General features: G+C 38.2%; 1 protein-coding gene across 2 annotated transcripts in view; it reads right to left on the reverse strand.

Annotated features, from left to right (window-relative positions):
* The window catches only part of LOC129562086 (bifunctional heparan sulfate N-deacetylase/N-sulfotransferase 3), a 189,265-nt gene that overhangs the window by 68,456 nt on the left and 107,544 nt on the right, over nucleotides 1-13,265 (reverse strand). For both annotated transcript variants that reach the window (XM_055435036.2, XM_088836150.1), the window contains exons 5-6: nucleotides 8,369-8,554; nucleotides 3,580-3,708 (exon numbers count right to left, since the gene is read on the reverse strand). In XM_055435036.2, the coding sequence (XP_055291011.1) occupies nucleotides 3,580-3,708; nucleotides 8,369-8,554 (315 nt within the window). The remainder of the gene's footprint in view (nucleotides 1-3,579; nucleotides 3,709-8,368; nucleotides 8,555-13,265) is intronic.

A 13,265-nucleotide genomic window follows, 5' to 3' on the forward strand; every position in this document is an offset into this window, starting at 1 on the left:
TGCTTCCAAAAATTGGAATTTGCGTGCCAGATGAAGTTAATTTGGATTCCTTGAATATATTTTGGTATCTAACAAGGTCTGTCATTTATTTTGAATCCCAGGATTTATCTGAAAGTAACTGTCTACTGAAGGTTTTCTGAATCAGAAAAGAACAGGTTTTGGGAAGTTCTTTCTCCTGTTTATTCCCTGTGAATCTCCTCAGCAAGACAAATTTGCCAAAGGTTATTGATAAAGGCCTGAAAAGTAGCAAACTTTGCTAAACATTTGAAGGGTTTGTTCAGTTAGTTTAGTCCAAATTAGTATTCACGATTAACATAAGCTTTACTATGATATTTTTTTCAGTTAAGATAATAATACAGTTTTTAATTAGTAAAAAATAAATATTTGTAAATATGCTGGACATGACCAATGCAAAGAAATAGAGGAAACAATAAAATGGGAAAGACTCAAGATCTCTCAAGGAAATTGGAGATACCAAGGGAACATTTCATACAAAGATGGGCACAATAAAGGACAGAAATGGCAGAGATCTAACAGAAGTAGAAGAGATTAAGAAGTGGCAAGAATATACAGAAGAACTGTAAGAAAAAGGTCTTAATGACTGAGATAACCGCCATGGTGTGGTCACTCACCTAGAGCCAGACATCCTGGTGGGTGAAGTCTAATAGGCCTTAGGAAGCCTTACTATGAACAAAGCTAGTGGAGGTGTTGGAATTCCAGCTGAGGATTTAAAAATCCTAAAATATGATGCTGTTAAAGTACTGCTGTCAATATGCTAGCAAATTTGGAAAACTCAGCAGTGGGCACAGGACTAGAAAAGGTCAGTTTTCATTTCAATCCCAAGGAAATGCCAGAGAATGTTCAAACTCCTGTACAATTGTGCTAATTTCACATCTATAGGGTCACACAGAGTCGGACACGACTGAAGTGACTTGGCAGCAGCAGCAGCAGCAGCAGCAAGGTAATACTCAATATCCTTCAAGCTAGGCTTCAACAGTATATGAACTGAGAATTTCCAGATGTATAAGCTAGATTTAGAAAAGGCAGAGGAACCAGAAGTCAAATTGCCAACATTGGTTGGATCATAAAAAAGCAAGGGAGTTAAAAAAAAAAATCTATTTCTGCCTCATTGACTAAAGCCTTAGACTACGTGGATCACAACAAACTTTGGAAAATTCTTAAAGAGATGCGAATATCAAACCACCTTACCTGCCTCCTTAGAAACCTGTATTCAGGTCAAGAAGCAACAGCTAGAACTGGACATGGAATAATGGACTGGTTCCAAATTGGGAAAGGAGTACATTAAGGCTGTATCTTATCACCCTGCCTATTTACAGAGTACATCAGGTGAACTGTTGGGCTGGATGAATCCCAAGCTGGAATGAAGATCTCTAGGAGAAATATCAGCAGCTTCAGATTTGCAGATGATACCACCCTAATGGCAGAAAACAAAGAGGAACTAAAGAGCTTCTTGATGAGGGTGAAAGAGGAGAGTGAAAAACCTGGTTTAAAGCTTAACATTCAAAAAATGAAGATCATGGTATCTGGTCCCATCACTTCATGGCAAATTGATGGGAAAAAAGTGGAAACGGTGACAGATTTTATTTTCCTGGACTCCAAAATCACTGTGGACAGTGACTGAAGCCATGAAATTAAAAGACACTTCTCCTTGGAAGAAAAGCTATGACAAATCTAGACAGTGTATTAAAAAGTAGAGACATCACGTTGCTGACAAAGGTCCATATAGTCAAAGCTATGGTTTTTCCAGTAGTCATGTGTGGATGTGAGAATTGGACCATAAAAAAGGCTGAGTACTGGAGAATTGATGCTTTTGAACTATGGTGTTGGAGAAGACTCTTGAGAGTCCCTTGGACTGCATGGAGATCAAACCAGTCAATCCTCAAGGAAATCAACCCTGAATGATCATTGGAAGGACTGATGCTGAAGCTGAAGCACCAATACTGGGAAAGATTGAAGGCAAGAGGAGAAGGGGGTGACAGAGGATGAGATGGTTGAATGGCATCACCAACCCAATGGACATGAGTTTGAGCAAACTCTGGGAGATAGTGAAAGATAGGAAAATCTGTCATGCTGCAGTTCATGGGGGTCACAAAGAGTCAGACACAACTTAGCAACTGAACAACAACAACAATTGGTCATGAATGATCTAGTTTTGAATTCTTCTATGTTAAATACAACTAATTTGGTTTAGAAAGTTCTGAAATTGCAATACTACTAAGAATTTCTTAAGCGCCAAAGCAACTGTTGTTTAAAAAAATCAAATAAATGATTACCTGTTCACAGTCGTATTGCTTTTTGATAAAAGGAAATAGAAAACATTAGAATTTTACAGATTATAGATTAAGGAGTCTTAAAATTATGGTGATAATGTTACCATATTAAGAATATTTTAACTGAGTTTTCAGTTCACAGTCAGGCATTGGTTTAACTCTTTGGGTTGAATTGAGGGAAATAAAGAAAAAACCATATGAGATGATTCCAAAGAGACTTCTATTTGTAAAGAAGATAGAAGAACCAGGTTATTTCTGATATATAAATCAGAATTATTTATATTTTGGCCAGTAGGAAGGTTAATAAGCTTCCAAAAGGCCAAATGCCATACAAATTCAGACTATAGTGATTTTTGGATATATGTGCTGATTTTGCCCAAAGATGAGTTACCCTTACTTACTTCTATCTCATTTTCTAGAAGCTGAAAAATAGATAGCTATTGAATACTAGTAGACAATGAAAAATATCTGTAATTTTGATTGCAAGACTGGTAAAATTAAGGTCAAGAGAGGGTTCTTAGAATTTTTTTCCCATTTGGAAAATTACATTAAAAAAAAAATCTTGAATATTGCTGACATTAGGGACAAATTTACTATAAATAAATACAGCTTTACATTTTATATCAGTGATTTTCAGGAGGGAAATAAAAATCCCTTCTTTTCCTTATACACCTTACTTCAATTAGTTATTTCTCATAAACTCTATGACACTTGCCTCAAACAGAAATAAATACAAATGATTCCTTTGGGAGATGGCACCTTGGTATTAAGAAATAAAGGAGAAAGAATAGTAGTAGCCCAACAAAACAGGCTGCTCTGCCCTGGCCTGAGACAGAGCAAAACAAGATCTAATGTGAATGTTCTAGCAATAACCATATTTGCTTATCTAATTCCTGTCCCATTTCACTTCTGCTTTTACTTTAAGTCAGAAAAAATTAGAGGTATAGTCACCTAAATGAAAAACTGGTCCCATTAAGAACAGAAGAGTTTTATAGGCGAAAATTTTATTCTGCATAAAAGCAAGAATATCTGAATTTTGATCTCTTTCCATGCAGAGAAGGGTTTGCTAGAGCACTTCCTTGGTTCTTCTGTAAGTTCCTCATCTCCTTACTACTTGAAGAATTAGTTTGCCCCCATTACTAAATGTGGTTCCATTTAGTTATTAATTACTGTTTTATAACTGAAACTTCATATTGATTTGGCTGATGAACTACCAAAACCTTGGCCTGTTTTTCATCTGTTTTGTCATTTTTCATTATCTATTTGGGGAAAAGCTCAAAGTACTTACTGGGTTGAGGACCACAGTGAAGAAAAGTTCGCCTCCCTGGATACTCTTGTCCAGCTCTTTTGGACCTCCTGGATATTCTTTATAGAAAATTGTGTGAGTGAAAAGCCCACAGGTTTGTCTTGGAAGAACCTGAAGGAAGAATGGACAATTAAGGAAAAAGTTCCCTTCAACCAATTAATATGCTGACATAGCTTCTTCCCTCATGGAAGATAAAGTTGATGTCATTATTCATCTCTTTACTGTGGTGGTTTAGTTGCCAAGTCATGTCCAACTCTCGCGACCCCATGGACTATGGCCTGACAGGCTCCTTTGTCTGTGGGATTTCCCAGGTAAGAATACCAAAATGGGCTGCAATTCCTTCTCCAGGGGATCTTCCCAACCCAGGGATCGAACCCGAGTCTCCTGCACTGTGGTGGATTCTTTATCTCTGAGTCCTTCATCCCCCAAATCCTTCATAATCTGGAAAGTGGGGATGACATCACTATAGGAGGAATACTGAAGACAGTGGAAGAAATATGTGAAAACTAAGACAGACTTTGAATTATTTTAGCCACTTATCTATTTTAAATCTCCAAGTCATTACTTCTGTTATGAAACCTAGTATGTTCCAGCACTTTATGAAATAAAACAAAAAAAGTAAAAATGAAATTTAAAAAGTATTGGATTTGCCTGTGCTATACGTTGTAATTCTAGTAGGCAAAAAATTTAAGGATAATACTTCTATCAAATTCTACGCATGCATTAGAAAATGAAGTCAATCAGTAACTTAATATGATTCTTAGGAAATAACATTTTAAATTAGAACAAACATTTGAGACACAAGTCATAGTTTCGGCTCTACTCTGAAAGGACCACTGTAGGTTGTAGTAACTGCCCCAAATTCTAAGTCTGAAGACTGCCAGTTCCAAAAGAAAGAAAGAAATTATGCATGTGGTTAGCAATTTTTGTAATGTATCACAAACAAAATGATAAAAAGGTCACTTAGTAAAAAGTATTCTTTTTATCTTTTGTATATAAAAGCCATATTTATTTCAATTACACATATTTGTGATAAGGATTTTTTTTTCTTCAAATTCTTAACAGCTTTCCTGGTAAAATGGCAGTATAATTTTAAAAGGGTGAGCAAAGCTGTGCAAGATAGTATAATCTTTAGCTAAATTTTATTTAATGACTTCTTTATGATCTGCATTTGTCATTATTCACTTGAAGTGGTAGAAAATAAATGAAAATATTTAGGAGAGATACAAGTTTTACAGAATTTTAAATAGGCAAGTCTCCAGCTTATTGTCCTAAGCAATCAATCTTCAGTTTTTTCTGTCTTGATTCTTAAAGCACAGTTGGTTCAGTTAGTGTTGTCAAAATATTACTTTACAGGACTCCCCATGCTTTGCAATTCCATAGAAATATACTGGCTCTTTTTCTTTCATTTGAATGTGCATTATAATAAATTTCAATGTAGTCCTTGAAAGTTTTCTTAGAAAACATGATTCTCAGCTCAGTCAATATATTATATATTGCTGTGTAAATCAAAACTGAATATATCCTATTTATTTTGGTAAATTGGTTAAAGTTATATCCTTAGAAGCTATTTTATCTTGATGAGATCATTCAGAGAACTTCAGTTTAATTGCGGAGTATTAGCTCTGATGATGTTTATGTTTAAAAGCATTATATATTATCATAATGTTATACACAAAATCAACAACAAAAAAGAACTAAGTGCAAAAATATTCTAACCGAATCAAATATATTCCTTAATAACTCATGGAAATACAATTTCCTGGAAATAGCAGTTATTTATTTCACAAATACCAATTCAAAATTCTATGCAAGTCCAGGTGGGAGAACACAATGGTATATCCTTTATATTCAAGAAGGATTTAAAGTGTATGGGAGGTAGAGAGAATTATCCCAAAGCTAAATAATGAAATGCCTCCCTGGTGGCTCAGATGGTAAAGCGTCTGCCCGCAATGTGGGAGACCCAGGTTTGATCCCTGGGTTGGGAAGATCTCCTGGAGAAGGAACCGGCAACCCACTCCAGTACTCTTGCCTGGAGAATCCCACGGACGGAGGAGCCTGGTAAGCTACAGTCCATGGGGTCGCAGAGTCGGACACGACTGAGCGATTTCACTTTCACTTTCAATTAAATGCCAGGTTAGTTCTACATTTTAAATATGCATGATTATGAATCACTTTTAGGATTTAATTTGAATATCTTTCTTGAAAAACTGTGGTAACATAAAGAGCCAACTTTGGGACTTGATTATCTAGCTGATTCTATGCAATAGAGAGAGAGAGAAGTGAAAAGATACTTGAACCTCATTTATTTCTCAGATTATTTGTATTTGAACAGAGGGACGAGGAAGTGTTAGGCTTTACCCTGCAACTGTGGGGAGGATCACACTTGCTGAGAGGATGAGAGTCACTGTGAGCCCTAGGATGGTCAGTGGGCCACCGAAGGAGGCTGAGCAGACCATGAGCGTGTAGGAGGGTCATACCCCATTGCTCTGCTCCCTATTCCAGTGCTACAGGACACTGACCATGTTTCCTGAAATAGCTCTCTTGTTTTAGAGAAGGAATAAGAGAGGTTCTAGACATTCTGCTCTCTAGAACTGTTTCTGGGAGTGTAACCCTATCAAATTCAAACTCTCATATATTGATAAGCCCCTGGAAACCTTATAGCTGCTGACCCTAACTAACTAGGAGATGGTTATGAAAACCATAATCACAAGAATCTCTGCTAATGGACCTAAAGCCAATATCCTATACGTAAGGCCTGAATTTGGGCTTCCCTGACGGCTCAGTGGGTAAAGAATCTGCCTTCAATGAAGGAGATGTGGGTTTAATCCCTAAGTCAGGAAGAGCTCCTAGAGGAGGAAATGTCAACCCTCTCCAGTATTTTTGCCCGAAAAATCCCATGGATAGAGGAGCCTGGAGGGCAATAGTCCAAAGGGTCGCAAGGAGTCTTGAGCGATTGAGCATGCATTCACAAGCAAGGCCTGAATCTAGAGCAACTGCCAATAAATGTTCCTGGTAAATGCCACCCATGAGGCTGATGGGAGGATTGGTGGGAGTCTCTATCAGTGGGTATCTCCATTAGAAAGAGTAAGTAAATAATCAGGTCTGTAATCTAATTGCTTTGAGGTCTCTGGCTATCTTCAGAGAGTCACATTTAACAACCAGGGATTAGGATGGGATGTCTTGGTTTTCCATCAGTTCCTTACTGAATAAAGAGAAAAACTGCCCTATAATGCAAAAGGACTGGAGCCTCAGAGCCTCTGGTTAGGGCACAAATACCTTGAAATGTGGTAAGTCTTTATGTTCCCAGTGGAGTTACAAGATGATATGCTATGGGAATTCAGAGGAGAATAAGACCGGTGTAGGCCGGACCTAGGTGTTGAGCTGCTGGACATCCACCAAGGTGCTTTATGTTATATAAGATACGGGACTTGATACTGAGCAATAAATGGAATAGGAATAGGTAGAGAGTGGTCAGAAAGTATTTCAAGGTTGAAAGGATGACAAAGGCACGGACGCAGTGATATTGCTGCAAATCTTTTTGGCTGGAGTGAGTCTGTGTAACTACGGGAAAATAGGAGCTAGAAAGGTAGACAGTTTAAATTGTTTTTAGGTCCCTGCAGAGCAAGTTAAGGTGTGTGGAAACAACTGGAAAGAATCAGGTTAGGAAGATCATGGTGAAGGCAGCATTTTAGGATTAAAAGGTTAGCACCATCCATGGGATGGAGTGTGGTAGGGGGTGGATAGAATCTATAAATGGGTGAAATAGGAATCAGCCCTGTGGTTTATGAATAAGAGTCAAGGCAGTGAATTAGGCTGTGGGAAAGGTAGTGAATATTACAATATTATGAAGGAATTGTTGATGGAATGTAGAGACTTGATTGGACATGGGGTGGGTAGTGCAATGTTCAAATCGCTGAGACTGAATTAGGAATAGCAGGACCAATAGCTGGAATGAAGGGAAGATAATAGGTTTCATCTGAGGTCTTATGAGTTTGATTTGTAGACAGACCATCAAAACCCAGATGATCAGAATATGGGTGTGATCTAAATGTGTGTCTAAAGGTGTGTCTAAATCAGGAGACCTATGCCTAACACCACAGTACTCTTTAGATCTTCTGATTTGGGAAAAAATTAGGATTTTTTTCCTAATTACTTACTTTGAGAGGCCTCACAAAGTATTAAGTAACAATGTATTTTGACAATATATATTTTTCACCAGTGTAAACACACAAAACCAAATAGAGACACTGCGGAGAGAATTTGACAGCAGATATAAATGACTTAACATCATCTCTCATTTGTACTCTACATTATGACTTGTTAATGATTATGCAGGACATGTGGCTTCTTGTAAATACCTGAGTTAGTTATTTATTTTTTTTTTAGTCTGACATTGGTAAAGAGGACAGTTTGGCTTGTAAAAGAGTGGCATGGTTAATATACAGAGAGATGGTGTTGGTTTTACATGCTGAGTAACTGAAGAAATGATGGCCTCTATAAATTATCTGCAAGTTAGATGTAATGTCTCCTTAGTGGTTTAACATCAGTGCCTGATTATTAGCAGTAGTGTCAGTAAAATAAGACTTTAAAGTTATGTTTGAAGAACTGAAAAAAAGTGACTATAACTAAAACATCCTTTGCTTGGATATGAAAACTATGTTTCCTGCTGCATGGAGCTTTCCCTCTGTTAAGCTTTTAATACTTTGTTCTTCTCTTTCATTCTTTCTGGCAGAATGTGGTGTGCCCTACCCACACCACAGATGCTCACCATGATGTTTTTGTGGATGAAGCCCCTCCGGTATCTAGCTGGTTTCAGGTGTGGATATTCTTCAGTGCTGGTGATTCTAATATTCCAAACCTTCTTCCAGGCTTCATATAGCTGAACATGTACAGGATAGACGCCTGAATGGTGAGGGGCCACTGCGTAGCCCATGTCAGTAGGAATGCCATGCTCCTAAGACCAAGCAAATGTTAGTTAGAATGTGGGAAGATTTATCGGCATCCTATTTTTACCCGAGGATTTTCACATATGCTATAAATACATTTGCTTCAGTCCATCATTACTTAATTATATGGTAAAATTAAAGTGATGAATATGAAGATGTCTAGACTTCATGAAGCCCGATAGCCATTCTACCAGTCTCGATGATGATGCATTTGTACTAAGAGGTGGTGAGGCCTGGCGATTTTAACGAATAATGTGAAAGCCTGCATTCAGTGTATCCTGTCACAGCCACATCTTCTTCTCTCCTCACCATCTCAGTAAGTTAAATGACAAACACTTACTGTAAAGAACATTCAGTACTTCCCACAAAATAAAACCAACACTTACTAGAGGGACAGAATACATTCTGCATTCATTAGACTTGCTAATAGGATTTTACTTTGCCTGTATCCTGGTTTCTACCAAGTTTGCCACATTTCTGTTGGTCTCTCAAGGAGAGGGTCAGTAACAGACAGTGTCCCCTGCCTTGGTAGAAGCAAGGGACTCTCACTTTTGACTAGAAAATGCGGTAAAAATTTTATAGACCAATTTTCTTTGAAGCCAAACCTTGGTTACAATGAAGTAGGAAGTACTGAAAGAATCTAACAATCTGGAAATTCAGTTGATTTGAAATCCAGCTTTGGTATATAAAATGAATCCAGCTTAAAAATTTTCTAAATTAAACACACACACTCCCTCTCTGTCCCCCTTCTCTCCCAGCTCCTCCTTCTTCTATTCACTTGGCCCTGACCAAGTCTTGAAATTTCAAACATAAATCTATGTTTGGAGGGGGCTTGGGACAACTTTGTATAATTGTAATTATTCGTCTTCATTTCAGATGGCCCACTAATCCTGATAGGTGTCTTTTCCATATAAGATGAAATGCCTTCTATTAAAAGAACACTCATAGCTTCAGTGGCAGACATGTATTTTTTTTCTCCTAAATGACATTTTATTTTTCTACTTGTATTTTTCAAAAGTTCCACCCAAACAGACTTGAATTAGTTGTGATTTTTCTTCATACCAAAGCACAATTTCACGTACAGAGAACCATAGTATCAGGAATTATAGAAATATGCTACAAACGGATATGGATAAAATGGAAAAGGCATGGCAAACTTTGCTTTTCAACCTAAGTAATAATAGGAGGTGAAGGAAGTGTCTGATCACCTAAGCACAGAAGGCTCATGGACTGCCAGTGGTTTGTCATCCCTTAAGTATCTATCAGATTCCTTCAGTACGGCTGAAAAAGCTCTCAAAATTTGGTCCCAACCTACCTAACATAGATTGTGTCCTATTTGCCTTCATCTCCCCACCTTAATTTCTGATGATTCCCTTTACATCTTTGCTGTACATTGTACATATTATCTACCTAACTGGAATGCCCCTTTTCTCTTAACTTGTAAGTCTTCATTATTCAGAACTCAGCTCAGTCAGCTGTAGTTGAGGATGCTGGAAAGGGAGCTGTCACACTGTGGCTCTGAGGAAGAGAATGGGTGGACTGAGAGATGGAGTGGATTATACTTGTGTTTCCGAAGGGTGGGAGGAAATTTCCATGTTCTTCACTTTATTTGCATCTTTGCTAGAAATGACCATAACTAGGCAATTATTATCTGGGCTTCCCAGGTGATGCTAGTGGTAAAGAACCTGCCTGCCAATGCAGGAGACATAAGAGACACGGGTTCGATCCCTGGGTTGAGAAGATCCCCTGGAGAAGGAAATGGCAACCCACTCCAGTATTCTTACCTGGAGAATCCTGTGGACAGATGAGCCTGGTAGGCTACAGTCCATGGGGTCACAAAGAGTCAGACACAACTGAAGTGACTTTAGCATATTAGCAGGCAATTATTATTATGTCATTTAGAATTAGAAGCAGCAATTGAAGAAATAGTGAATAGTAATTTCCCCAAACTGATGGGATACATTAAGAAATCTGTTAAACTTCAAAGCAAGATAGGTTTTAAAAAATCAACATTTACAGAGCAAAGCTGTAAAAACTAAAATCAGTCATAAAGTCTTAAAAATAGCAAAACCAAACAAAAACTTTTAAAGGGGGGGGCGGAAATGTGATTGAAAACTGACTACTTGATAGAAAAAATATACATGTGAATAACATGGAATAAAATATTTTTTAACCAAAAAAAAAAATGAATTTCACTACAAAGTGAATTGAAATATCATTTCTTTTTTTCCCCCTTGGTTTTTAGAAACTCAAACTAAGGCAATTTTATTCAACTAAAAATTACTAACATAAAATTTGTGTTAGAAAAATGTCAATGTATGGCAAAACCAACCAATATAATATTGTAAAATAATTAGCCTCCAATAAAAATAAAAAAAAAAAGAAAAAGTGAAATATTTATCTAAAGTGGTTTAAGAACAGGGGTGTAGTGATAATGGACCAGTGGAAAGCAAGTGAATTTCAACCACAAAAATTTAAAGGAAAATGGTGAACAATTACAGGTAAACAGCTTTTAAAAGGGTATACGAGGAAGCAAGAATGAAATTCACAATGACAGGAGCAACGTTAAGTATCTCCAAATGTGTGAGAAATTAAGCTAACAGAAAGCTCAAGGTAGTTTTTAAATACCTGTAAGTGGTCAGCAAATTTGGAAAACTCAGCAGTGGCCACAGGACTGGATAAGGTCAGTCTTCATTCCAATCCCAAAGAAAGGCAATGCCAAAGAATGCTCAAACTACCTCACAATTGCACTCATCTCACATGCTAGTAAAGTCATGCTCAAAATTCTCCAAGCCAGGCTTCAGCAATATGTGAACCGTGAACTTCCAGATGTTCAAGCAGGTTTTATAAAAGGCAGAGGCACCAGAGATCAAATTGCCAACATCCGCTGGATCATGGAGAAAGCAAGAGAGTTCCAGAAAAACATCTATTTCTGCTTCATTGACTATGCCAAATCCTCTGACTGTGCAGATCACAATAAACTGTGGAACATTCTGAAAGAGATGGGAATATCAGACCACCTAACCTGCCTCTTGAGAAACCTGTATGCAGGTCAGGAAGCAACAGTCAGAACTGTACATGGAACAACCGACTGGTTCCAAATAGGAAAAGGAGTACGTCAAGGCTGTATATTGTCACCTTGCTTATTTAACTTATATGCAGAGTACATCATGAGGAACGCTGGGCTGGAAGAAGCACAAGCTAGAATCAAGATTGCTGGGAGAAATATCAATAACCTCAGATATGCAGATGACACTACCCTTATGGCAGAAAGTGAAGAGGAACTCAAAAGGCTCTTGATGAAAGTGAAAGAGGAGAGTGAAAAGGTTGGCTTGAAGCTCAACATTCAGAAAACAAAGATCATGGCATCTGGTCTCATCACTTCATGGGAAATAGATGGGGAAACAGTGGAAACATTGTCAGACTTTATTTTGGGGGGCTCCAAAATCACTGCAGATGCTGATTGCAGCCATGAAATTAAAAGATGCTTACTCCTTGGAAGGAAAGTTATGACCAACCTAGATAGTATATTAAAAAGCAGAGACATTACTTTGCCAACAAAGCTCTGTCTAGTCAAGGCTATGGTTTTTCCAGTGGTCATGTATGGATGTGAGAGTTGGACTGTGAAGAAAGCTGATCGCCCAAGAATTGATGCTTTTGAACTGTGGTGTTGGAGAAGACTCTTGAGAGTCCCTTGGACTGCAAGGAGAGCCAACCAGTCCATTCTAAAGGAGATCAATCCCGGGTGTTCATTGGAAGGACTGATGCTAAAGCTGAAACTCCAATACTTTGGCCACCTCATGCGACGAGTTGACTCACTGGAAAAGACTCTGATGCTGAGAGGGATTAGGGGCGGGAGGAGAAGGGGATGACAGAGAATGAGATGGCTGCATGGCATCCCTGACTCAATGGATATGAGTTTGAGTGAATTCCGGGAGCTGGTGATGGACAAGGAGGCCTGGCGTGCTGTGATTCATGGGGTCGCAAAGAGTCGGACACAACTGAGCGACTGAACTAACTGACTGACTGACTGGTCAGCTATCTCTTCCGAACACCGTGTTAGAAAAGGACTGTCCAATACAGCAGAGACATTCCCCTTATTTTGGGATATTTCCCAGGCAAGAACATTGGAGTGGGTTGCCATTTCCTTCTCCAGGGGATCTTCCACTTAGGGATCGAACTGCATCTCCTGCATTGGCAGGCAGATTCTCTATCACTGTACCATCTGGAAAGCCAGGAATATTCCCAAATATTTGCACACCAACATATACACAATTTCTAATTTTAGTTTTAGCTCTTAACTCTAAAGAACTACAGAGGTTCTTTAATCTCATCTTTGATTTGTATGCTGAGACAGTGAGGCAAACTCCATTTCTGGAGTGAAACAGATCTGGCCATTTCAGTCTTGCATTTACCACCGATGTGGTCTTTGGAGAATGATTTATGACCTCTAAACCTCATAAGGGGTTTGGAGGAAATTCAGTAATATAATACATGGAAAGCATTTCGTGCAGTGCCTGAAACATGATACACATTCAATGAATGTCCTTTAGTACTGTTGTCATTATTGGCCTGCCTCCATTTTTAAATAAGCTATCATCTTGCTTAACTCAATGATATTAATAATATTACACTAGATAGTACCACATTCCCATTGACGATATATCTTTTTGAAGCTGAGTTTTGGCCATGGCTGTGATAAAAAGCTAGTGGTATGTG

This window comes from Moschus berezovskii, chromosome 5, assembly GCF_049115385.1.
Source record: "Moschus berezovskii isolate FMDL1 chromosome 5, NW_MosBer_1.0, whole genome shotgun sequence".
NCBI lineage: Eukaryota > Metazoa > Chordata > Mammalia > Artiodactyla > Moschidae > Moschus > Moschus berezovskii.